Consider the following 25167-nt stretch of genomic DNA (forward strand, 5'->3'; position numbering starts at 1 on the left):
TGGTGCCAGCTCTCTCCAGCGACGTATCAAGGATCATTGCGTGTATGCCAAGACGTGTCGCCGTTTTTACCCATGCCAAAAGTCGACATACTGACAATTAGGTAGGTAGTCATGATGGTCTGGCTGATGTGTGCGTATATTTTAACTCGTACATTTTGTCTCGACTCGAATTTCGAGACGTCTCGACTCGAATTCGAGTCGAGTCGAGACAGAGACTGTCGAGTCGAGACACGAGTCGAGACAGAAACATATTTTCGAGTCGAGACACGAGTCGAGACAACGTTTTCTCGAGACGAGTCGAGACGGGCTTAAATCTCGACTCGACTCGACTCGAATGCATCCCTAATGACTGATTTTTTAAAAGGTAGAATGAGATATTTTTATTGACATGTTTACTTTATTAGATATCGTCACAATACTTGTAGGATATATTAGAGGGACACCAAAGCTTATTTTAAGATAGTTTGTGTGTGTCTGATAGTAGTGTTGCTAGCTACAAAAAATTTTAGTTCCAGATTTTAGGGGCGAATTTTGCGAAAAATTCCCTTTTTTATTTCTATTATTTCCTTCTTGTTGGCTACATTCGAACAAATGTACCAGTATCTAACAGCCTTATTCTTAGCCTACACAGCGCACCATAAAAAGTTTCACTAGAATAATTAGGGGAAGTACAGTTAAGGTTTATAATAAACCATGTTCTGGAAATGGTAAGAAAATGGTGAATTTCTGGGGTAGAATGAGATTTTTTAAAATTTCATGCTTACTTTGTTATATATCGCCATGATACTTGTAGGATATATTCTTGGAGTACAACGGTTTATTTTCAGATAGTTTTCGTCTGTCTGATGGCAGCGTTCCAGCCAAAACAAATAATTCCCGCTATTAGGTGAAAAATTCGGAAAATTTCCCTTTTCCCCTCTATTATATTACCCTCTTACTGGCTACATTGAAACAAACATACCACTACCTGAAAGCTTCTTCTTTGCCCTACAGAACGCACCATAAAAAGTTTCAATAGGATAATTAGAGAAGCTGTACCCCGGCATATTTGATTTTTGCTTCTAAGGCGTAAAAAGTGTCAAATTTCATGTGTATGACAGAATTTTTTCTTCCCCTCTTTGAATGGAAGCCAGCGACTTCAGAATTTCACTGTACCTTGTCAACACACCAAAGATTTGTTTAGGTGACTTGAACCCATATAGCAGCAGTGGTGCTAGATACAAAAAATTTTTGAAATTCGGTTAGGGAATTTTTTGTAAATTTTCACCCCTACATTTCCCTCAAAAATTTCCCACCCGTTGGCAACACTGCAATGCAACTTACACCAAAAAATAGCCACATGCATTTTCTTAAAAACAAGGCCTTAACCATATCAATCGAGTGAATAGTTTTTGAGCAATAAGTCACTAACTGGAAATTTAGAAAAACACCAAAAATGACCTGGGGCCGAAAGGAATAATCACACAATTTTGCTCGTATAGGTTCAAAGAAACAAACGATTTGTAAGTTACGAGGGCTTCGACTCAAGTTCTGTTGATTATTTCAATAATCTGCAACATAAATCAATAAATAATAGTTGCCAGAAAAAAAACAGACTTTTGAAAAAAAAACATGAAAAAGAACGATGTTTTTTATTGAAAAAAAACTTCACAGAAAAAAAACCGTTTTTTTACAACACTATTTGTATTTCTTTATATATATATATTTTTGTTTTTATATTATTTTATCTTGTTTGTTATTGATATGTTGTTGTTCAGTTTCAGTCAATTGGCTTAGTACTGAATGAAACTCTGTGAATAAATAAATAAATCCTCCTTCTGACCTTGTCTTAGTGAAATAAAATGTATCTTGGGAGTTTAACAAGTTAATGTACTGTATATATGAACTGCAAACGTAACATAAGAAATTGTATCGTGGTACTGTATCCACTAGAGACTTGTTAATATGCCAATACGTAACAGGATACGTTAACTTTAAACCATTTCTTTTAGAAATACATATAATTCCGATACCTAGCACCTTACAAGACTTCCCACCAATTCTGTTTTGTATCTCCACGCTTAGAGCTGCACGTGCCTTAAAACCAGTATTACTTTTAAACTTTCACGCAATAGCCTTAAGTCGTCGTTTTCTTCACCATATCGGTTATTTTTAGATACATATAATACGTCATTTGTATTACTGTTAATAATAATTTTGTAATGGTGTAAAGATATGATCCAAAACTCTTATTGGTCACTATTTCAGAAAAAATAATAAAAATAATTTAAAAACTTCACTTGTTGTTGAACTTGAAAAATGTGCTATTCAAGATTGTTTCACTGCATGTAATTGTTCACTGTTCCCAGTAGTGGCGTATTTACGATTTTGTTTCAGAGGGGGTTTTGCTAATTTTATTCCTGAAAACGTGAAAATTATGCAAGATGTTTCATTTACTTTAAAATAGTAAATAACATGAAGCCCTTCCTTAAATACGTCACTGATTCCCATTAACAAGAGACCTACATGAGGCAAGTAGAGTAAGGTTACTATATGTAACATGTACGCGAACATGCACGCATTTTGAGAGTTAAAAAAAAAAAATACATCTGCATATATGCGAAATTTTCTGATAGGCCTGCATTTTCTAAACACAAGTGTGTTGTCAATTCAATGTCAAGACATTTCACATGTAATGATTTGTTTGGCTTTTTGTATTCAAAGAAAGGATTATTGACTACGATAGGGATTATAACTACGAAAAGGGAAGGGTTTATAACTACGATTGGATAGTATCTCAGTTATTCGATTAAAAAGTACTAATAAGGCTTTTTAGATCTTTTTCTTGTGTTTTTGCAAACATTGAAGCATTGTAGAATAAGTTACATGTGGTTTCATGCTTCTCTGCGTCGACACATAGGGGGCGATGACATTACAACTTATTTTTTTCGTTAGTCCTATTTTTTATTATTTTGACGGGCTTACTTTTGCACCTAGAAGATTGAAATTTTGCACACACATTAGTGTAGCCCTTAGCATTCTTCAGATTTTTTCAGATCTCTGCGTTAACATAGGGAGGGTCTAGTGGGGTAAAAAGTTAACAAAAATGCCTTTTTTTTTCATGATTTTCCCGCCTCAGATACACCATGGAGACATGCGAATGATGCCGTTTGAAAGGCTGTTCTATTCTGAAGAGAATGAGGTACGAACTATGATTTTTAGGATAAACAGCCCATCAGGAAGTCGCGGTTGTAAAGAGGGATTGCCGCCCTCTTTCCGACCCTCTGTCGATTCTTTATACCGGCCTCTTTTCGACGGATGCGCCGACGCATTTAATGCTCATTTCAAGCTGTTTGCCGACTGCTCGGCAAAGCAACTATTCGTCGCGGTCGAAAATTACGCGGAAAGACGCCGGTGTCCGGCGCCGGCAATCCGACCGCGACATCTGATCGGCATGGACAAATTGCGGCAGGATCCTGATGGGATAGGGATGTCTCAGCATTTTTTTTTACCTGAGATCCTGTTTTATACGGGAATCGAGGGTATTATGGGGATATTCTTAGTACATTGGTAAATATTTTTTTACCTTATTATTTTTCTAGATAGAAGCTGAAATTTTGTACACATATTCATATAAACTAATTATTTGCTGAAAAAAACCATATATTTTCATTAAAATTCAACACGTGTTACAGTTTCGCCAACTAACTCTTTGGCTTCATCAGACACTATCTGATGTGTCTGATGAAGCCAAAGAGTTAGTTGGCGAAACTGTAACACATGTTGAATTTTAATGAAAATGTGTATATTTGCTCAGCAAAAAATTAGTTTATATTTAATTATAACAAAGCAAAGATTCTACTTATGGTAAATAACACATGCCCCTTAGTATACCCCTTAGTATTTTTCAGTTGATTTTGAGATTGTGCGTTAACACAGGGGGTTTAGAGGGGCAAAAGGATAAAAAAAAAGGGATTTTTTCCACCAAAATTCCTTATTTTCCTCAATATTGTCGGCCTCAGGAACATGATAGGCTTATGTGAGTGGTACCGTTTGAATGGCTATACTATTCTGCAGAGAATAAAGTACAAAACATGACCCAAGCATAAATAGAGATGGCTCAGGAAATTTTTGTATTATATCCGGGCCTTTTCGTCTTATCTGGAGCATTGTGGGGATAGTCTTAGCTCATTTGTAAACATTTTTCCCGCCCTTACTATTCAAGATAGAAGGTTGAAATTTTGTACACACATTCAATATACCCGTTAATATTTTTCAGTTGATTTTGAAATCTGTGCGTTCACACAGGGGGGCAGGGGGTACAAAATTTTAAAAAAATCTCAAAAATCCCGATCTCTCTTAAAATTTCCTGCCTCAGGAACATGATCGAGAAATGTGAATGGTATCGTTTGAAAGGATGTTCTATTGTGAAAACAACGAGGTATGAACCATGATCCTATTATAAATAGCAATGAAGCAGCACCTGCTTAACTGAAAGTACATAATTTACCTAAAAAGGCAGGATTTTAAAAGGGTTAAAAAAAGATCAGATTTACTAGAAAGATCTACAGAAAAATATGAATAGGTAAAGTTTACATGATGCTGAGTAAGTAGTTAAATTTAATTGTTTTATACATTTCAATATATTTTTCATAATGTGTTAAAAGCAAACTCAAAAGTAAAACTTACTGTTTTTGTGTCGAAAGTTAATGTTTATGTAACGAGTTAGCCAGAAGGAAATGTATAAGCATTTTGACATTTCAAATTATGCTAACCCTAAAGTAATGTTTTTCTATGTTTAAATACTGTTTCTAATAGTATATTGTATTAAAAACCTTTGTAACAATCAATGTTATAAGTGAAATTGAATTAACTAGTTGAATATTCTTTAAAAAAAAAGTAAATTTAGTACAGAGGTGTTTAAATTTATTTTCTATGATACATAGAATTCACTGTTAAATAAAACACTGAATTAATAAAAATTCCAAAAACCTCAAGTATAACATATTATATATATATATAATCCAGCGCTGATAAATTATTTCCTGTAAGTTGAACAACTTTTTATCGGTATGTTGAAAGCATAATATACTTCTCTTTAATTAAGATCCAATTTCTAGGTATCAGCTCTTCATAACCTCCTAATAACTTAATACTGTACGGTATATCGTCCTTGTTAATCTGTATTAGTGAAACAAAATGTCAAAAACACATACAGTAGAGGAGGGAAAAAAAAGTTTCCAAATTTCATGAAAAATAATCTGGAGTTGGTAACATCATTCGATCATTCATTACACTATATTTGGTTCAAGGATCGCCCAGAACTAAAAATTAAAAAAAAAAAAAAACTCTTCTAATCTCTCTCTCTTTGGACGTTGTCCTAGCTTTTTTTGGCCCGAATTTGTTATTAAGTAGTCGTGACAACACTAGAGGCCAAACATAAAAAACATACAAAATAGAATAGTCTGTCTTCAGTCTGGTATTTAAAATTTTCTCTTTGGTGGAGTTTTCATAAATTGTTTCTTTAGTCTTTGGACTCATAGAGAATAAATATATATATATATATATATATATATATATATATATATATATATATATATATATATAAATAAAGAACGATGAATAGCAGTATAAAGTGTTCTTCAAAGTTTCTTTCCCAACTTTCTCACATTTATAATTAATAACTGAAAGATCACAAGGAACTTTTACATAATAACATTAATGATACATAATTATAATAATTTTTACATAATAATAATCAACTGAAAGAACATCACAAACATACGAAACTTAGACCGATATTGCTTACAAACAGTATTAAATTACAAGTAACTGTTATAATTATTTTCAATGAGCCTTATTTTATTTTATTTTTTAATTAAGGGGTTTGGTTTAACGCATGTCCGTGCAGGAGGAAAAAAAAATATATCGAGAACTACTTAATGGATCAGTATCAATTTTGTGGCCAGAATGAGAATATCAGAATTAGGAAAAAAACACGTTGATGGAGGTGATCCAACAAGGGAAATGCTAGAAAACAAATATTCCCGGTTTAAAGTTGATCACTATAGAGCAAAGACGGTCATAAATAGCGGAAAGCTGTTTCCTGCAATCAATTAAGAGGCCCCATCACTGCGAAATTAAAATACCGCTAATTTTACAGTAATTATGTGATATCTTCAAATAGATAAAAAAAAAAAAGATAATCGAAAAGTGGAACAAGACCTTCCTAAACAATACTATTTTACGTGAGATACCGTTATCACGTCTCACTTATCTGCTTTCTATATCCAGCCATTTAGAAAATCGGCATTTATTTTCGCGTTTTTAAATAACTGCAAACGGAAAGCTACTAGGTGACTCGTGATAACGGTACCTCATGCAAAATAACATTGTCCAGGGAGATCATCTTCCACTTTTCGATTATCTTTTATCTATTTGAAGATATCACATAATTACTGTAAAATTAGAGGTATTTTAATTTTGTAGTGATGGGGCCTCTTAAGTGTCCCAATAATATATTTTACCTTCGTCCTTAACTAGAAAGACAAAAGCCATGGTGATTGGAACGAACGGATCGGTGTCAAATAATAGAAGTAGGCGGGGATAAAATAGAACAGGTGACTAGTATTCGATACCTGGGTAGTATTATTAGTAATGACATGAAATATGAACGTGAAATAAAAGCAAGGATAAAGATGGCGAAAGAAGCCTTCAAAAGGAAGAAAGTACTGTTTTGCGAGACTTCGAATAGAGTTGAGAAAAAGACTTACAAAATGTTTCGTGTGGAGTATTGTACTGTATGGGTCAGAAACATGGACATGGTACGCAAAAATGATGAGAAACGACTGGAAGATTTCGAAATGTGGGTGTGGAGAAGAATGGAGCGAATTAGCTTGGTCGAGCAGAAAATGAATGAGAGGGTGTTAGAAATGGTAGAAGAGAAAATAACAATTTTAGATATTATTAAAAAGAGGAAGAGAAACTGGTTGGGACATTAGCTAAGAAGGAACTGTACCATGAGGAACATTTTAGAGGGTATGGTAGTAGGAAAGAGAGGGAGGGGGCGAAGGAGACTACAATTAATGGATGATATTAAAGGAGAAAAGTGATACGTGAAGACGAAGAGGTTAGCGGAAGACTGTGGAGCATGGACGCTTCTCAGTTGCAGCAAGTGACTTGCCTATAACGGCAGAATACCTAATGATGATCATCCTTAACTCTATAATAAAACCGGATACGATGAAAATCAATTACAAGTTCCGGTTTTAATATTCATAGAGCAAATACGATATACGAGATAGCGAGGAGTGATTTTTTGAGGGGGAAATCAATTTAGCGATCTAAGGTACCACCTTCTTTGTTCTTAACACTCTATTTAATCCGAAAGTGGGATAAATCAATCATTTCCTGTTAGGAAGTGGTAGAAATTAACTACTTCCGGTTTTAATGTTGATCGCTATAGAAAATAAAAACTGTAAAAAATAGAGGCAGAAGTAGTTTTCAGCAATCAAGCATCCCAAAATATATATATTCCATCTCCTCTCTAATATTTCTAGTAAAACCGAAAGTAACAGTAGAATTCTATTACCACTTCCGGTTTCAATATTGAGAAAATATGCCATAAAAACCAAACTTCTTCACGTGGTGCACTACTATTCCAGATAGTACCTCTAAAGGTCAATTAAACCTGGAAGCAGAGTTGGTGTGGGTCAATGAAAACTTGACCCACGACCCACTGACCCACCACCCACCGTGACCCACGACCCACCACCCACCATGACCCACTCTGACCCACGATCCACCATGACCCACGATCCACCGTGACCCACCGTGACCCACCACCCACCATGAACCACTCTGACCCACCACCCACCATGAACCACTCTCATCCACTTTGACCTACTCTCACCAAAATCCATCGTCATCAACTCGGAACACGATCCACGGCCTCTTCTGAACTGACTAAAGAGTTTACACTTGTAATAAAACAAGACTGTGAAATTGTCACTAATCGGAGTTTGAATTTCTAGTCAATCGCTCAAGCACCACTCTGTTACAATAACGGTGGATCTGACCTTTACGATATAAAATGGTAAAGTGTTTGTCAGTGAGAAAATTGAAACAGTTCGAGGTGAGGGGAAAATTAGTGTGTGCCTAAAATATACTTGTACTAAGAGAGTATTCTTGCAAGTGTTAATTTCTGAACGCATTCCACAAGAAACATATATTCGTAGGAAAATATCCCTGTACAATATGGAAAAGGTTATGGTTTCTCAGTTCACAGTATTTTTCTCACAAAAGACTTGAAAAATCAGTTGTTCATAGGGTATAAAGGTGCTCGGGTACCCTACGTGAGAGCATCTCCATAAAGTATGCTCATAATTGTAATTTGTGTAATCACTAAAACACCACGTTAAATTTAAGTTACAAATATGCATAATTGCAATTATTATGAATATTTATTCAAAATAGTTTACCTAAAGCAAAGAAGAGAGTTACTAAAAAGTAGGTACAAAGTTGAATAACACAAATAAGCCATTTGTAATACAAGTATACATTTTCCGTAACTCGTAATTTTCCACCTTAAAACAAATCTGAAAACGGATTTATTTCCTGTTGGTAACTTTTTGGCGGTAAATCATACGCAGTGGAATGATGTCCATCCTTCAGCCAAGAAATAACTAGCTTGTCTACTTTGAGCTTGTCTAGCAGTGGGCCATTAACATTGATGAGCAACAAGTTAGACAATGTTTGAGCACTTAATTCATTTCTAATATCAGTCATCTGTAAATTCATAAGGGGAAATCCCCGTTCGCACTCTGTCGTGAAAATTGATAATACTTCTACCCGATTTCTTCAACTTCTCATCGACAATCTACTTGTTAGACTTAAGACTGATAACGATTTTTCTCGGTCAGTTTTGAAATACTCAGCAAGAAGTATCATCTCTCTATCACCATACAACATGTTTTCCATATCGACCATGTCAGTTGGCAATGTCGACCCATGTAGAACAGAAACTTCATCTACCACGCCTTTGATAGGGAATCTTTTGAATAAATTATCAGTTAAAGCCTGATAAACTGATGATTTCTTATTTGTTTATAAATTTAATTTTTGTAATTACACATGAAGGTTTGATACCATTACCAAGTTCCCTCCCCCGTCTAGAAAGCGAAACGAGGTTCCTGGAAAGTGTTCAGAGGTGAATGGGAATTTCCCTCCTTCCCCTTCAATTACCACACTGCTGTTTGCTATGTGCCAAATTACGAGGAATTTCAATTAAATTATCATAATATAATTATTTCCTTGTTGAATTATCAATACTTTTCGGTGGAAAAAAGGATGAAATTTGAAAGTTCCAAATCAAAGTAAGTAGACCAACGTAAAGGGAAAAAAAGTGTAAAATTTTCCATACAATTATGCGTACAATACAAACTTCAAATTTCCGTGTAATTAAGCTTACAGTAGAAATTTTATGCCTATTTTTCTCACAACTTTATGGGTTGATTGTCCTGTGCTGTGAGCCCTCCATATAATAAACATAAGCTTCAGCAATTATTATAGCAGAAAGCAATGGATATATGAAGCCAAGCACTGTATTTTTGTTTCTGATTTTTTTTTTCTGAAATAATATCGATCATTTTTACAAACCAACTCACTATCAATTTTCCATATATAGAAAGTGCCCCTCCTCCCCACATAAAGGAGAATTTTAAAAAAATGCTAGAACACATTCTGTTTATTTTCAATAAAGAGTTAATACACTGAATTTCAGCTCCGTAAGTTTAACGGCTTGCGAGATACTCATTTTTTTTTTCGCAAAAATTCGGATCCTCACTACCTCCTTAGGATATTATGCATTATAATAAAAGTAATATAACATCTCAATTTGGATTAAGGCCTAACTATATACCAAAAGTAATTTCATTTGACTTTGCAATTTGACCGTGATGATCAGGTACACATAGTTACATTCAATTATTTATAAATTTATTTATATATTACAGTGATTCAAAAATGTATTTTTTCCAGTAGTTAGCTCTAAAAGCCCACAGGTCTCGAAAGCCAAGTTGTAGTGTAAGTCCTATTGCTATTATTACTATTAAAAATGTCAATATCCAAAAGTGTCCGAAGTTCTTTTTTCACGTGATTAGATATACTCACCTCAGGTAAATAGACAGAAACAAGTGGAAAAGAAAGAGAAATGAAGGTCTTGAAAGTAAAACGGAGACAAATTTACCAGTCTTCAGAAGATACTCTCTACAATGCAGTGAGCAGAGACGGTCGGTAGATCATACTGAGTCGGTGGGTCGCAGTGGGTGGTGGGTCACAGTGGGTCATGGTGGGTGGTGGGTCGCAGTGGGTCACGGTGGGTTACATGCTGTTGACCCACGACCCACTGACCCACTCAGAAAACTTGACCCATTTGACCCACTGACCCACTCCATCTCTGCCTGGAAGTATTAACAATCTACAAAAACAACAACAATGGGAAAAGAAGTCCGAAAAAAAACTAAATACAAATGTACTATCCCAGTATTCGCCTGGTGGAACTGAGGAAAGCTCAGAATAATCGGCTACCGATTATCGAACCTCGGAATTCCCGATTACAAAGCAAGGACGCTAACTACTAGTCAGTAACTATATATATATATATATATATATATATATATATATATATATATATATATATATATATATATATATATATATGTGTGTGTGTGTGTGTGTGTGTGTGTAAATTCACTACGTTTATTAATGTCAATAACAAAAGGTATACAACCAATATACTAGAATAATCATACATTTAAATGTGAAATAAGCCATGATATTGTTGTTTTAAACTTCTCTATTACACCCAATCTAACTAACTAGCAAATTAAATCAGCTCTAATTGTACTCAAACTTAGCAAATACATCCTGTACTTATTTCTACTCTTCACGCCACAGCTTGTAGGTAACTCGTAAGATATCTAAGTTGAGGAGAATTAATCGATTTCAACATAGCATAAAATAAAAAAACACGTCATAATTAATTGATATCGTGTGTGTGTTTTAATGAAATTTGCCTTTAAACATTTCCATAAAACTTGTGGTGAACTATTCATTTATTTATTATTCTGCAAGTATATACATAAAAAATTGGGTCACTATAGGCAAAAAAATGTTAGTTAACTGTCTTTTTCTAATAATCTCTTGCAGCAAAATAAAAACCGACAATTATCACTGGCAACGAAAATCATACTTTTTAGTGCCACAAAAGTAGTCTAAGTTTGTTTCGATTTCCCAATTAGGATTAGGAAATTAGATTTATGGGCTTTCGGCGTCTATGGCCATGTTAGCCCGTCACGTATGAAAGATGGCGTCCCTGACGATCACACTGTCCGAGGAAAGGGAAGGAAGTGACCTAGAACCAGTATGTTAGGTACCGTCCCGGCATTTGCCTTGTGTGAATGAGGAAAGCCTCAGGAAAATCCTACTCAGAATGGCTGGCCCTGAAAAAGTGTTTACACTTTTTCGACTGAGAGTGGGAATTGAGCCCGTGATTCGGTTTTCTCGAGAAATATACATGAGAAGTTACCGCCACACATGTTATTTTGTCGACTGACCAATGTCTATTATTTGAACAATATTTTAGTTAGTAAAAATTAAAATTTAAGAGTTAATAAGGTTGGACTATATCAAACATACTGTCGTTTTGTTAGTTTTATAGTAAAGAACTTAATGAGGATACAGTTTAGTATCATTTCCACCTCAGTAAGTGACATTATTCTAACATAAATAAAGTTTACAAATTATTTTTTCCCCCTCTCTGTTTTCCCAATGATCTTTTATATTCGCATATCAGGAGTATAGAAGCAAAACCTGCTAAGTCCATTTTTCAATTGTATCAGGACAACGAAAAACAAAAGCGTGTCCCGCAGTGGCGGCTTTAGCGAGTAGGCACGAACCTACCCAATTTTTTTGAATAATATATAAACGCTAAAAGATACAATAAATAGTGAATATATTTTCTACTATTGTTTAACAAATAGGATCAACTACTACTGCAAAAGTAATTTCCTACTGTCATTAAATCAATCAAATGTGTATATGTATTCATAAGCAAGCGAGCGGGTCTACCCAAAATTAAAAGCCTAAAACCGTCCCTTGTGTCCCGCCCTTACGTTTCAGAATTGCTGATCATCATCATCATCATCGTCTTCTTTGGTTTAGTGGTAGATTTCACTCATCTGCATTAAGCAGTGACCATTAAACATTTTTTTTTTTTTTTTTTTTTTGTTCACAATTCTGAAATATAAGGGCAGTTCTTTTTCGTTTCCAAACAAAATTGAAAAATGGCCTTATCAGGTTTTGCTTCTATACCTTTGATACATCACTTTATTCAGCTCAACGAGAACTACCGATTGATTCTCATATTCCCCCCCGATAAACAGTAACAATTTATTCAATTATTTGCTTTACCAATTTGAACTTAAGCAACAGGCCCCATTAAAACGCCTCCAAAAGAAACGCACAATAATGATTATAGTCGAGTGACTTTTAGGAAATTAAAAAAAAAAAAAAAAGATGGTGAATTCATGCCTTGTCTCAGTAATTTCAACTTAAGCAACACAAATAATTTATAATTAAGCTTTAAAAGGGAACAAGTTACGACTATGGAATATCGATTTTTTTTTAACTAAATTTGTAGCTAAGATTTTTTTAAAAAAAAGATAGAGTACATCAGTTCCTTATTTTTAACTAATTTCAATCACAAATGATGGAAATTACTTTAAAGTTTCAAAGTAAATAACATATTCCACTAAAATTGAACAATTTTAAAAAAATTATCGTGAAAAATTTATCACATTATATAATCAGAGCCGTCCAAGACAACTGAGCCCCAGACTTCTGGAGCATAATCTACTCTTGGCTTGTCAACTACACACAATATATTGCAGTATATGGGTAACACCATATTTCATGTTTTATTACTACTATAATAATAATAATAATAATAATAATAATAATAATAATAATAATAATAATAATAATAATAATAATAATAATAATAATAATAATAATAATAATAACTGTTCTCTATAAAACAACACAAGTGATGTTTTTAGGATCTGTACACAACTAGTTCTTAAGTTATAACCTAATAAGAATTATTAGTGCTACAAAATTTGGTACTAAAACTTTAGATAAATATAAATTAATTTATAGCTACCACTTATGACATTGGTAGTTTTAAATTAAGGTGTAATCGATTTTGCCCTTCATATGAATCTCACTAACCTAATAATGCAAAAAAATAATCAAAAGAGTACGCTACTGTAACCTCAAAGTAAAGTACACCCGTCGTCAGATTTACGTTTATTTTCATCTCATGCGGTTTTCTTCTGCCCAAGGGCGCCGATCCTGCGGGGTCGGGCCCCCCAAAGCTGATGTGGGCCCCCTTATTGTATTTAAGAATACAGTATATAATATTTAGCATAATTTGAATGCAATTTCTCTTAAAATCGTCATATATGCCTTCTGCATCTGAATGCTCCCCCATTCCCAAATTTACAGAGAAATCGGAGGCCTTGCTTCTGCCCACTATAAACAAAGTTGAGTAGGTTTTATAGAAAGCTCAGTGATCTTACTTCTAGGTATATCTGATTAGTTTTGTGTCACAAACCCAATAAATAGGATAAATTTTTGTGATCAAGATAGAAACGATGCATCTGAATTATGAAGTCACTGATTTTCGAAAGAACGCTGAAAAGAACAGCATTAAAAAAAAAAAAAAAAAAAAAAAAACAGGTACATTATTGTATGACTGTATCAATGAAGATGAATTATTATTATTATTATTTTTTTTTTTTTTTTTTTTTTTCAAGCATCCCTTCAGTTACCGGTGGCTTTTCGTATACATCTCCCTACCACTATTTATATTTTCGGCTTTATTCAGTCATTTTAACAGACAGTACAAATATTATTTTAACCTTTAGTTAACAAAATAACTTTTAGAAGTCACTTCTAGAAGTCACCGAGTTGACGAAGTAAACTATTTATGGTTACTCTGACTGAAGCATTTGAAACAGTCATTCTCTTCATTTTGTACAATACAGGAGTACTTTGTAGATTTCCTATGATTTTGGAACATCCCTCTGCGTATAATTATCGTTGTTCGTGATCACAGTTGACAAAAAGGAGGAAGAGGAATATTTTTGAAAAAGAAAAGCTATTTTAACAATTGTTTTTTCAATGGCTTTTAGATTATTCAATATTTTTTCCGGGAAATAGTTTTCTGGCGTTGACAGAAATTGTACCTAATTGGATCCCACGCCACCTATGACAGGCCCTGAGGGAACAAATTTCCAAGGTAAATTTGCACTTCTTTAGAACCTTAAGCGATTTCAATAGCAAATAATAGTCTTATTTGATATACCTAAAAAGCACTAGGGCAGCTTCATTAAAATTCGATAGATTTTACGCAAGTTATAGCAGAACAGACAGATAAAAGACACAACCCATTTTGTGTACCTATAATTCTAGAAGGTAGCTAAGGCTCGTCTCCGTACAGAGATTACCCTCGCTATACGTTCTCTGTAAAGAAAAAAAATATGAAAAATATGTCATTGATTACTTCTATAAGAGATATTAGCAAGGTGATCGAGCTTTTACTTTCAAAAACGGGACGCATACGAATCTGCGACCGGGGGGGAGGGGGGGACAGGGAAGAGGGTGCTTATATATCTGACTTCCACATTGCATTTTGAGACTAAGCAGTGTTTTCAATTTACAAAATATACAAGTAAGAATGATAACACGCCGTTTCTAACAACCCAACAATACTTTTAACTATTTGAACAATCAGAATTCCAACTCAATTTCCACTTGAAGCACAGAACACTCAATTCCCATTTGAACATTCAGAAGTTCCAGACACAGCTGAACCTTCCCAATGAGTACTGGTGCGAAAGAATGTAGAATTTGCATTGACCATTTATATTTTGAATAATAATTACGGGGCACCTGGGTCATTTTTGCTTAAAAACGGGACATTTGGGAGTCCCGTTTGAGAACCATATAGAAACGGGTCAACGGTGGAAAAAAAGGGACTGTCCCGGCTAAAACGGGACGTCTGGTCACCTTGGATATTAGATATCTTTTAGAAAAACAACGCCTATTATCTGTCCTGCTAGTGGAAAGAACTCGTTCAATTCGCTAGTATCGATAAATGATACTTAAGAGATGACAACCATGTTAAGGACATTGACCGATAGATATCATCTTATTACATTAACACGCCACGGGAACTCCTTGAAATTACGTCACTTATAATCGAACAAAAAAACAGTAACAAAATATTTGGTCTTCCAGAAAAAAAGTTTTAAGAACTACTCCTTTTTGAAGGCTGTTCTGTGGGCGAATTGAAAAGACTCACGCGCTTCGACGTGTGAGAGCCACACAAACAGCCTCCGCCGAGCGCTCCATCCACTTCTTCATCCAATATGCTGCTGATGGTTAGGTTCGTTCATTCGCTCGTTCTCCTACGAATTTGTCCCTGACATTTTAAGTTTCTGAGGTCTCTGATACAGCTGGCTGCACATAAACATTTCAAGAAGTGGTATTTCTCAGTTCTCTAAATACTTCAGCTTTTATGTCATCACAAGTGCTCGGCGTCTCTTTACGTAAGGAACCAGTAGAACCAATACAATAGCTTTTAACAACTATTTTGTTTAGTGTCAGATCAACTGAATAGGTCTTTGGTTCAGGCTGTAAGTTATACATTGTTTTGTAGCTATTTTCGATGTTATTCTAATATATACACCCTAGAGAAAGCAGAGCCACCGCTACCAGTTATGTTCAATTAGACTACTAGAAATACACACTATCGCCCGACATCGCAATTTCCACTGCAAAATCCACACTGCAGCACCAGCACAGATATTCCATACTATTCCTCACTACAGGTTTTCTATAAACAGCAAGGGCTATATAGCAGATGATGTTTTAAAAGTACTAATGAGGAAAAATCAATTAGACTGGCGTCAGAATTCTCGATAGAAATATGAAAAAATCATTCTGTCTTCATGTCATGATAAAACAAGAGCGAATAAGCGGACGCTTCATCCAAGTAGATCTACATCTGATTTTTGTTAGGAGTGTACAAAATAAGGATGTCTCCAATAGATGGAATCAAGATGGATTGCTGGATGCAGACAGCATTCCCATTTACTTTTTTGTCCTCCTTACATAATTGTAACACCCTATCGGAACTGTATCCAGTGATAATTACAGTTACCTGCGAGAAATTCTCTCTGCGTACGTCTGATGTGAAAGTGAATACAGTAAATCTAAAACGAACAGTTCAGTTCGAGTGACAGGTACTTCATTTAGACTTAACCAACTGACTACCACAGTTAGTTGAATGCAAAGGTGCACAATATATCAATGATAATAATAATGCCATCTAAAAAGCATATAGGGCTATATCGGTTTTATTCAGTTTTAAACTCTGGGATGCAACCCTAACAACTTTCATAATTCCGGGTTGCATACACTTACAGGCGCAATCACACTATATGAATATTGTCGTCTCTCCTTGATTGTTTTCGTAACATAAATACACGGATGATTGTTTGTAGGTGTTGTTCGCAATCCATGTTTTATGTTAATGCCGGAATATGTAAGAGTAAATATTAAAATTTTGCTCGAGCATTCGGGTCAATATCAAAACAACGAAAACTGAAGGTATCACAAAGGGTCTGACTCAATCTTCCCAAATTACAATTCTTCCACTTCCCTCTCCCTCCTCAAAAAAGTAATAAAGGAAATCGAAGTTGGTTGTAACAAAATCTAGGTAACTTGCTTTGTTGACTACACTTTAATTATACCGTAATTACGTTTTTAAGAATAAGTTAAATAAAATTCCATTGTATCAAATTATGCCCTTAAAAACTTATGGGTAAAACCTGCGCCCTAAAACTCGCCTGTAATCACCCTTGTACACGGTGTTTGTCCACCACAAAGCCCGCTTGGTGGTAGTTGGAATCGAATCAGGGATCCCACGCACAATTTTAACCAAATTTCTTGATATTAAAATATACATGAAAGATCAGCTTTTAAATATTTGCATAGCTATTTAAAGAAATTACCCATGTTGCCCAAATTCCATACTATAGCAACAGATGTGTCTCATGTCGGATCCTTTACATGAGCCATGTTATCTACTTGTACGAGGACCCATGAACAAAGACAGAGTTATATTTTTTTCACGCACACAACGAAGAAACATTGTAGAAACGATATTGCATGGTGAAAACGGATCAGTCCTGACTTGGACAAAAAAAGGATTTGCTCGCGCATAACCTCTGCATAGAATATGAGCAAACTACGTCAGTCGCCACTATACGAAATGGAGTCATCTCGTGAAGAGCAATTATACTGCTTTAAAGTCTTGTGATCGTTTGCAGAAATCCGGCAAGGAAGCATACAGGTTGTTGCAGTAGGCACATAATGATGATGTTTGCCACAATCCATAGGATTTCGAATTTCGATTCAAGGAACTAAAAAAGGACCGTGTTTTAACACAAAAAAAGAAAGAAAGAAAGAAAGAGAGAAAAAAAGCAAGGCGATCCAGGTACTCCAACAACAGCAGTAAACGTAGCTATGATTAACACAGCTGTTCGTGAAGACCGACGAGTAACAATTGACAGATTTAGAAAACATGTTGCACAGTTCCCAGGGCAGAGAGTATTCGTGCATGATGACTCGAACATAAGATGCGTTTATGCGAGATAAGTCTTAAGATTACTGACTTCTGAACAGAAGGTGGTGTTACTGGAAGTGTGTAGGGAACTTCAACGTCTAGTGGTGAAGCATTGGAGATGTATACCTGAATTCCATCATTATAAGACTTTGCTTCAGCATTACGACCTAGAAAGCAAACAGGCCAACTCAGTATGGAAATCACCTGATTTTACGACGACAAAGACAACAAAGGTTGTTCGGTCTTTCTTCGACTGCCGTGGAATGATGTACCAACACGAAGTCCCTCCAGATACGGCGGCTACTGGTGAGTCTGTTACAAGTCCGTTTTGGACGTTCTTGCTAAACATATCGAATGAAAACGACAGGAACTGCATTCCTCTGGTTGGTGCCTACACCACGATAATGCGAGTCCTTATTTGTGCAACGTTGTTACTTAACATTTGGCTCACAGAACCACTGAATGTCCCTCACTTTCCTTACTTTTCAGACTTAGTTCCATGTGACTTTTTTTCTGTTTCCCTGTTTGCAAAAGGAGCTAAGGGAGAGCGTATTAGTTCTCTTGAGGCCGTCCTGAAGAAGGCTGAAGCCGTTTTGAAGATCGTAAAGAACAATTTCCGCACGTGTTCCGGGAAAAGACCATATAGCAATCTGGACCCAGTCTAGTGTATTCCAGATAAAGAAAACAAGCCTTTCTTGACTAACCCTTATCTTTCTACTGTTAGGAGAGTGTATCGCCATTAGAAGAAAAAAAAAAGGACATCATATGCTACTTAAAGTGAGTTTTTAAATATACATTACATAAATTAATAAATAATCTCAATTTGGTTGAGCCGAATAAAAAGTTATATACCTTGTTACTGGTAACCGACGACATAGTTTTCAAGCATCATAAAATGTACTTTCTTCTATTTTCTCGAAAATTACACATGAGAATTTACTCTCAAGTATGACATTTTGTTCAATTTGATGGGGTTTATCGGTTGATATATATAGCCTACAATTAATATCACAATGCAGTTATGTAAAAATTAAAAATGCGTCATAATTTTGGACGGTATCTCATTAAGTGTACTGTTATCTTGGTAGTGACGTAATGAAAAGCATGATTTACTGTATCTTTCAGTGTCAGTTTCATCGTATATAGGTGGCGCGGTTATAGTTTATTTATTTATTTGTTTATTTATTGGCGTAAAAAAAATAGTTTTCCTCGACTTTCTCGAAAAAAATTACGCGCAAGGCTTTGCACTCATCTATTGTATTTTGTTCAGCTCAGTAAGAAGTATGATTAACCCTTGCACTACCTAGGTATTTTCTGTAACGCAGACTCCCAAGGGGGAATCATTTTGTATCCACCTGTTAAGAATAAATATCTCTCGCGACAGAAACAAATTAGAAACTCTCCTCAGAGAAATCTACAGTGACTGAAGTGAACAGTACACGGGATAAAACTAACCGCCAAATTCAGAAGAGAAAAAAATGAAATGAAATCTTCGAGTTTTACGTCCCACGATTATGCCGCTTAGGCTGGAGACGGTGGTGATGAGAGATGAGTGAAATGGCGGAATGAAGAAAGTGGGAGAAAACGGGAGAACCCCGAGAAAACCCACACACACGGTGTTTGTCCACCACAAAGTTCACTTGGCGGGGGCCCAAATTCAGAAGAGGCGGGATAGAGCTATTGGGTTAAGTGTTGTATCGAAGGACCAATTTTGGGAAATTTACCGGGTCAATTGGAGAATTTAAGTTTGTGAGGAAGAATAAGTAAAAGTCAGGTAAGAGGAATAGAGAAAGTTAAGAAAGTGGTTGTATTTTTTTTTTTTAAATCTAAGCGGCACTGTATATGGAAGCGGATGGACTATTTCGCGTAAAGGTACACTTCTTTTACTATACGGGTCCGTAGATCGTAAAATGTACAGAAAAATTTGGGCAAGTCTTTAATTTGCCAATTTCATGTTTAGAATAAAACCCAACCAACCCCTGCGGGGCTTCTAACCCGTTCCTACTACTACTATTACTACTTATACTATGGATCCATATAGTAATACTGCACGCCTAATGTAACGTAATCTAACGTAACTTAATGTAATCTTACCAAATATAACCGAATGCAGTACATTTTCGTACTTCTTTTTTTTATTTTCAAATTGGTCCGGCGATACAGCACTAATGCACTATTTATTATACTATCATCTTGAAGTTTTAAATGTTAGTCTTATCTACCAACCGGGAGGGGGAGGTACTTTGTGCCCACCAACTTAAAATTTATGACACACACTAATGTTCAATTTGCACAACGTAAAATTTCGCTTTAGCTAAAATGTTGAGCAATAACATTTTTCTTTCTTTCTTTTTACAATTTTAAAGAAACGACTAGAACAATTACAAAAAAAAAAAAAAAAAAATGTGGTGGTCACCCCCCCCCACCTTGGTAGTGCGAGGGTTAATATACTGTATGTGTGTCATACTTGGAAGACATTTTTTCTTCCTTCTTTTAAATGCTCATAATGCTGTACGATTTTATTTCTTTTTATTGATAAATTCAACAGTTTTCGCATCGAACTAAGTTGTCTCGATTTTTTTTTTTTTTTAGATAGTTTACAGAAAAATTAAAAAAAAAATCCACCGCGGTTGTTTTCCAGGTATTCGCCATACAAGATGGGCCATACATAAAAAGAAAGCTTCTGTTATTACAAAAGGCATGAATCAATAGTGGAAATATTTTCATTATCACACTGAAAACGGAAAACCATTTACGTCAAAGTTGTATCTCGTGTGTTATAAACAAGCAATGAGTCAAAGCAAGGAAAAAAGGATACTTTATCTAATTCAGTCTTTTATACAGTAAGTTGAATATTGTCCAGGGAAAAACCAAACACATTTATTTTTGATCTAAATGAGCTTTACTGATAGAAGGATTTTTGTTTTGTCGTTATCATGTTAACTGTTTACATCCCAGAAACAACTCTGAGTGTCAAAAACGTTTGTGTAATTCGTTCTATTTTGGAAAGAAAGATTAGTCTACATACCTTACGAATCAAAAACCATAAAAACTTCAATACCAAGTGGCTGATTGCTATTTACCTATAAAAGAGAAGAAATAAGAATTAGTCATAAAAGTATCTAGAAAAATAAACAAACATTCATAAACTCAGACTCAAAATTGAATTTCTCTTCGATAAATTTTATATTTCCAGAAACTTCAAAATGAAGCCTAATTTTGTCCACGAAACCAGAAGAGATGAGAAATAAGATCTCGTCTCACAGATACTGTCTTGTCCTGGTTATCGAAAAAGCCTTTTTTCCGTATCACTTCTAATTTTTTCTTGTCTCCAATAAATATATGTACCTTAGAAATACTACTCGAACAGTTCAGGGTGAGTACGTTCACGGGCGTCTCTGATGGGAGGAAGAGGGGAACACGTGTACCAATACTTTGAAGTACCGGTACAAAATATTCAGTATTTTAATTTATTTAGTAACGACAGAATAACATAGAAATATTATTTATTTATTTATTTGAAATATAATATTTAGACTGTGAAACGATTATAACAGAGTTCTTGATATATCTCAGCGGGTCCGTGAAGGTAAGGAAAAAGGTAACAAATGGAATTGAAGATAATAAACAGTTTGGGCTAGGTTGTACCATTTAAATAACTTTCTTTGATGCCCCCCCCCTCCCAATTTTACATGCCAGAGACGCCAGTGAGTACGCTAAATTTCTAGTCTCGACTCTGGTCTCGTGGGTAACAGAAATGAAGCCACAATTTGTATAAAAATTTCCTGAGAATCAAACAAATCTTTTAAGTTAACACTCCATGTTTATGCCTTTCAGGCTAAAATGTTAAAGTTAATAATTGTTAAAGAATTAGTGGAATGAAAACCCACAAACTCTCATGACCAGTAACCCGTCGTACCAGAGATGAGCACTCTACCAGTAAGTCACCGTGCCTCGTGTAAATTAAATTAAAAAAAAAGTGATCTCGTTTAAAAGTGCTCGTCAGATTGATTCTTCTTTCACTTTCATTAAGATATTAACACATTGACCGCCATGTGAGCCATATGCGCCTCACACTAAACTACTCCGTGAGTCATATATGGCTCATACTAAAACTGACCCTGGGGCCCCGTGAGCCATATGACTCACGCATTGACTTTTGTTTGGCATTAATCTGAAACCCTATGAAAAGGATTAAGTTTTCTTTTTGAATACGATGTTTTGGGACAAGTGTGTGACTATATTGCATGCCCTTTAGCTTTTCGAATTATACATCCATATCCATGAAAAGTATGTGAAAATGTTAACTTGCTGAAAATGCGAAAATGCAACTTGCTTGGGCCTTTATTCAGCTGTGGAACTACGCATTTTAGAATTTAGAATATTCAAATAATACGTACCTAGAGACCTCAATATTCAATATTCCAAGTTTTTAAACCAGATCTGCCTCCTCTCGGGAAAAATTGCATATCGCTCACGGGTCTCAGGGTGAACAATTTACGTCTAGGTCCTGTGAGCCATGTGTGGCTCACATGAAAAACAAGAAAACTGACACTTTTTAAATTAATAATACATAGTTGCATACCATTAAAATTGTAAAAGAAATATATTTTAATGGTATGCAACAATGTATTATTAATAGAAAAGTGTCAATTTCCTTGTTTTCCATGTGAGCCACACATGGCTCACAGGACCTAGATGTATATTTGTTCCTCTGAGGCCCCGTGAGCAAATTTTTCCCGCCAGGAGCCAAATCTAGTTCAAAAAAGCTTGGAATATTGAATATTGGGGTCTGTAGGTATGTATTATTTGAATATCGCTTCGTGGCCTGGTGGTAACCATAAGGCAAACATATATTGGCGCCATTGTCTATCCTCAAAAATGATCATGGGCAGTCAAAGTGTTAAAGAAATTTAAAATAACAGTAAAATATCTGTGTAATTTTCTGCTACGTACATTACTGTCTCAGTGAACTAGAGAATCTTCTCAACGAAGTCTTTGTTCTTGCCAAGTTCATCGTCTAGAAAGCCTTAACGGTACCGATCCTGGAGCACCTGAGGGTGCTCTCACCCCACCCAGAAGTATGCTGAGGTTCTTAGTATTTCTCAGTCTCCTCCATTTATGTCCTCTAGGTATCTGACAATGAAACACACACAGAAATCGGCGCTACTGACTACAACGTATAACTGCTTTATAGAGGTATTCTTTGGTAATTGAAACTATATCTCCAAAAAGAAGTCCACGAGGACAATGTTGTGCACCAAAAGCTCACATGAATTAACATGAAATCGGGAGCTTTCACACCAAGAGGTGCGTACTCTACCATAAGACACAATGATTAGATGTGTCAATAAAGTGACGTTACAAATAACTGAGTTTGTCATTATTGTTTTTAAAAAATCTGTTCATAATATGAAACTACGAAAGATTTCCAAAACTAAAGGATCCACTATTGAAACAATAGTGGTAAACCTGTAATTTCCCGTTTTAATAGCAGATAATGTTGGAGACAGAACCTGTTGTTGGAATATTTAATCTATAGTTTTTCTTCTTTTTTCTTTTCAAAGAGAATTTCCCTAGCCTTCAGTTTTGATTTTATGAATATCAACATTAAAATAGAAAATTTAATAATTTCTAAATGAATATCACCATTAAATCAGGAAATTAAGCAGATTTCTAAATGAATATCGACATTAAAATAGAAAATTTAATAGATTTCTAACATCTCCGGTTTTAACAAAAAGATGAGAGCTGCGACAGGACTCATTTATTAAGAACCTGAATCCACATTTTGAAAAAGAAGTTTCTCTATACCTATAATCGTTTTTGTTCTACAAGAATTAACATTGAAACCGGAAGTGGTAGACGATTTCTATTGCTTTCGGTTTCAGTAGAGAGAGTTAAGGGTAGAGAGGAACCTATCCTTGAAATGCTAAATCCATATCAAGAAACTGCTTCTTGCTATCTGTATAATATTACGATTTTTTTGCTTATTTGTGGTCAGTGTTGGAACCTGGAATGGTAGGTTTCTACCATTTCCGGTTTGAATACTGGAATTAAGAGTGGAAATGGAACCTTTTCCTCGGAAGCTAATACAATTTTTGCTTTGCTATACGTGAGAGTATTAGGCTGTATGGTTCAGAGATTTGGATACTACGTAAGTTTAAGAAATATTTAGACAACTTCGAAATATGGTATTGGAAGAAGATGAAGCAGAATAAATTGTACAGAAAGAGTAACAAACGAAGATGTTTTAAAACGGATAGGAGACAAGCGGACATTTTTAGTCAGCATCCTTCGTAGAAAAGCCAATTGGACATATCTTGCAAAGAACTGTTTTCTTCCTACCGCTACAGAAGAAAAGCGAAGAACAAGAAGAACAACTGATCGATGGTTTGAAAAATAGAAAAACAAAATATTGGGAGTCAAAAGAGGAAGCTGAAGATCGAGAAACGTGGGAGAAACATTTGCAGAATCAAATAAAAAAAAAATCAATCCCAGGATCTATCAACAGGTAGAATACGTAATAACATACCTGTCGATGAACGAACATGCCTGTTTATGCTCATGCATATTTCGGAGGCCTTAAAGGAAAGTTGGAAAATAAATATATATATTTTTAGATAAATTAGGCGATCTTCAATTATTCACTTAGAGAAATTCAGACATCTAGTGCTCTAGAATATCAAGAAACTCTCTGGCTGCTTGGAACTTTTACTATATACTTCATATGTTGTCAATTCACTTCCACATGTTGTTCATTACCCATACGTCTATCTTCCAAAAACAGAACACGCTCATAAATATATTCATAAGTGTGACCTGCTGTTCGTGAACATATTGAGGCTGAGCACAGCATGATGAGTAAATGCAATGCAGTTGGCTTCCAAGAAAGAAGTTTCTCTCTAAACTATTTGCGTCAGAAGTTCGTCCTGTAAAGGAATACGCCCCTTATCCTAAACAGACTTTATTTGCATTCCTAACATAATGATAGGTACGTCAAAATGAAGAACGAGAATTTAGAATACATGGGACTTGAAAAGGTATCGAAAGAAAATGATATGTACGAATTTCCATTTCGAGAGAGAGAGAGAGAGAGAGAGAAATAGAGAGCTAATTGATTAAAAGCAAATAACTCATCTTCACGATCTCATTCATACGCATATACCCTGTCAGATATGCTGTCATTGATTTAACTTCAGTGGCTGATCTAGCCCTCAGCTGGGGACCTAGCCCCCAGTTTTTTGTGAGAAATAATTGAAGCTATTATTTATTATTTTTTTTAAAGTTTATAGTAAGCTCATCATATATACCTATCAGTCTGGATTCTGACTGTCCCCCAGTTTTTACGCTGTGGATCCGCTGTAGCTACATATGCAATACAGAGGTCATCGAAGACTGTACAACTATTTACGTGGCATCGTACTACGTGG

At 35.2% G+C, this 25167-nt stretch overlaps 2 protein-coding genes across 3 annotated transcripts in view; both read right to left on the minus strand.

The window, feature by feature from the left end:
- IP3K2 (Inositol 1,4,5-triphosphate kinase 2) overlaps positions 1-25167 on the minus strand; it is a 409624-nt gene that overhangs the window by 247019 nt on the left and 137438 nt on the right. The gene's annotated exons all lie outside the window — the stretch shown is intronic.
- LOC145694886 (uncharacterized) overlaps positions 20632-25167 on the minus strand; it is a 593410-nt gene continuing 588874 nt past the window's right edge. For both annotated transcript variants that reach the window (XM_081771600.1, XM_081771601.1), the window contains one exon: positions 20632-20817. In XM_081771600.1, coding sequence (XP_081627726.1) covers positions 20764-20817 — 54 coding nt within the window. In that variant the 3' untranslated portion in view covers positions 20632-20763. The remainder of the gene's footprint in view (positions 20818-25167) is intronic.

Source organism: Thermobia domestica, chromosome 9 (genome assembly GCF_964235325.1).
Source record: "Thermobia domestica chromosome 9, izTheDome1.hap1.1, whole genome shotgun sequence".
Lineage (NCBI taxonomy): Eukaryota > Metazoa > Arthropoda > Insecta > Zygentoma > Lepismatidae > Thermobia > Thermobia domestica.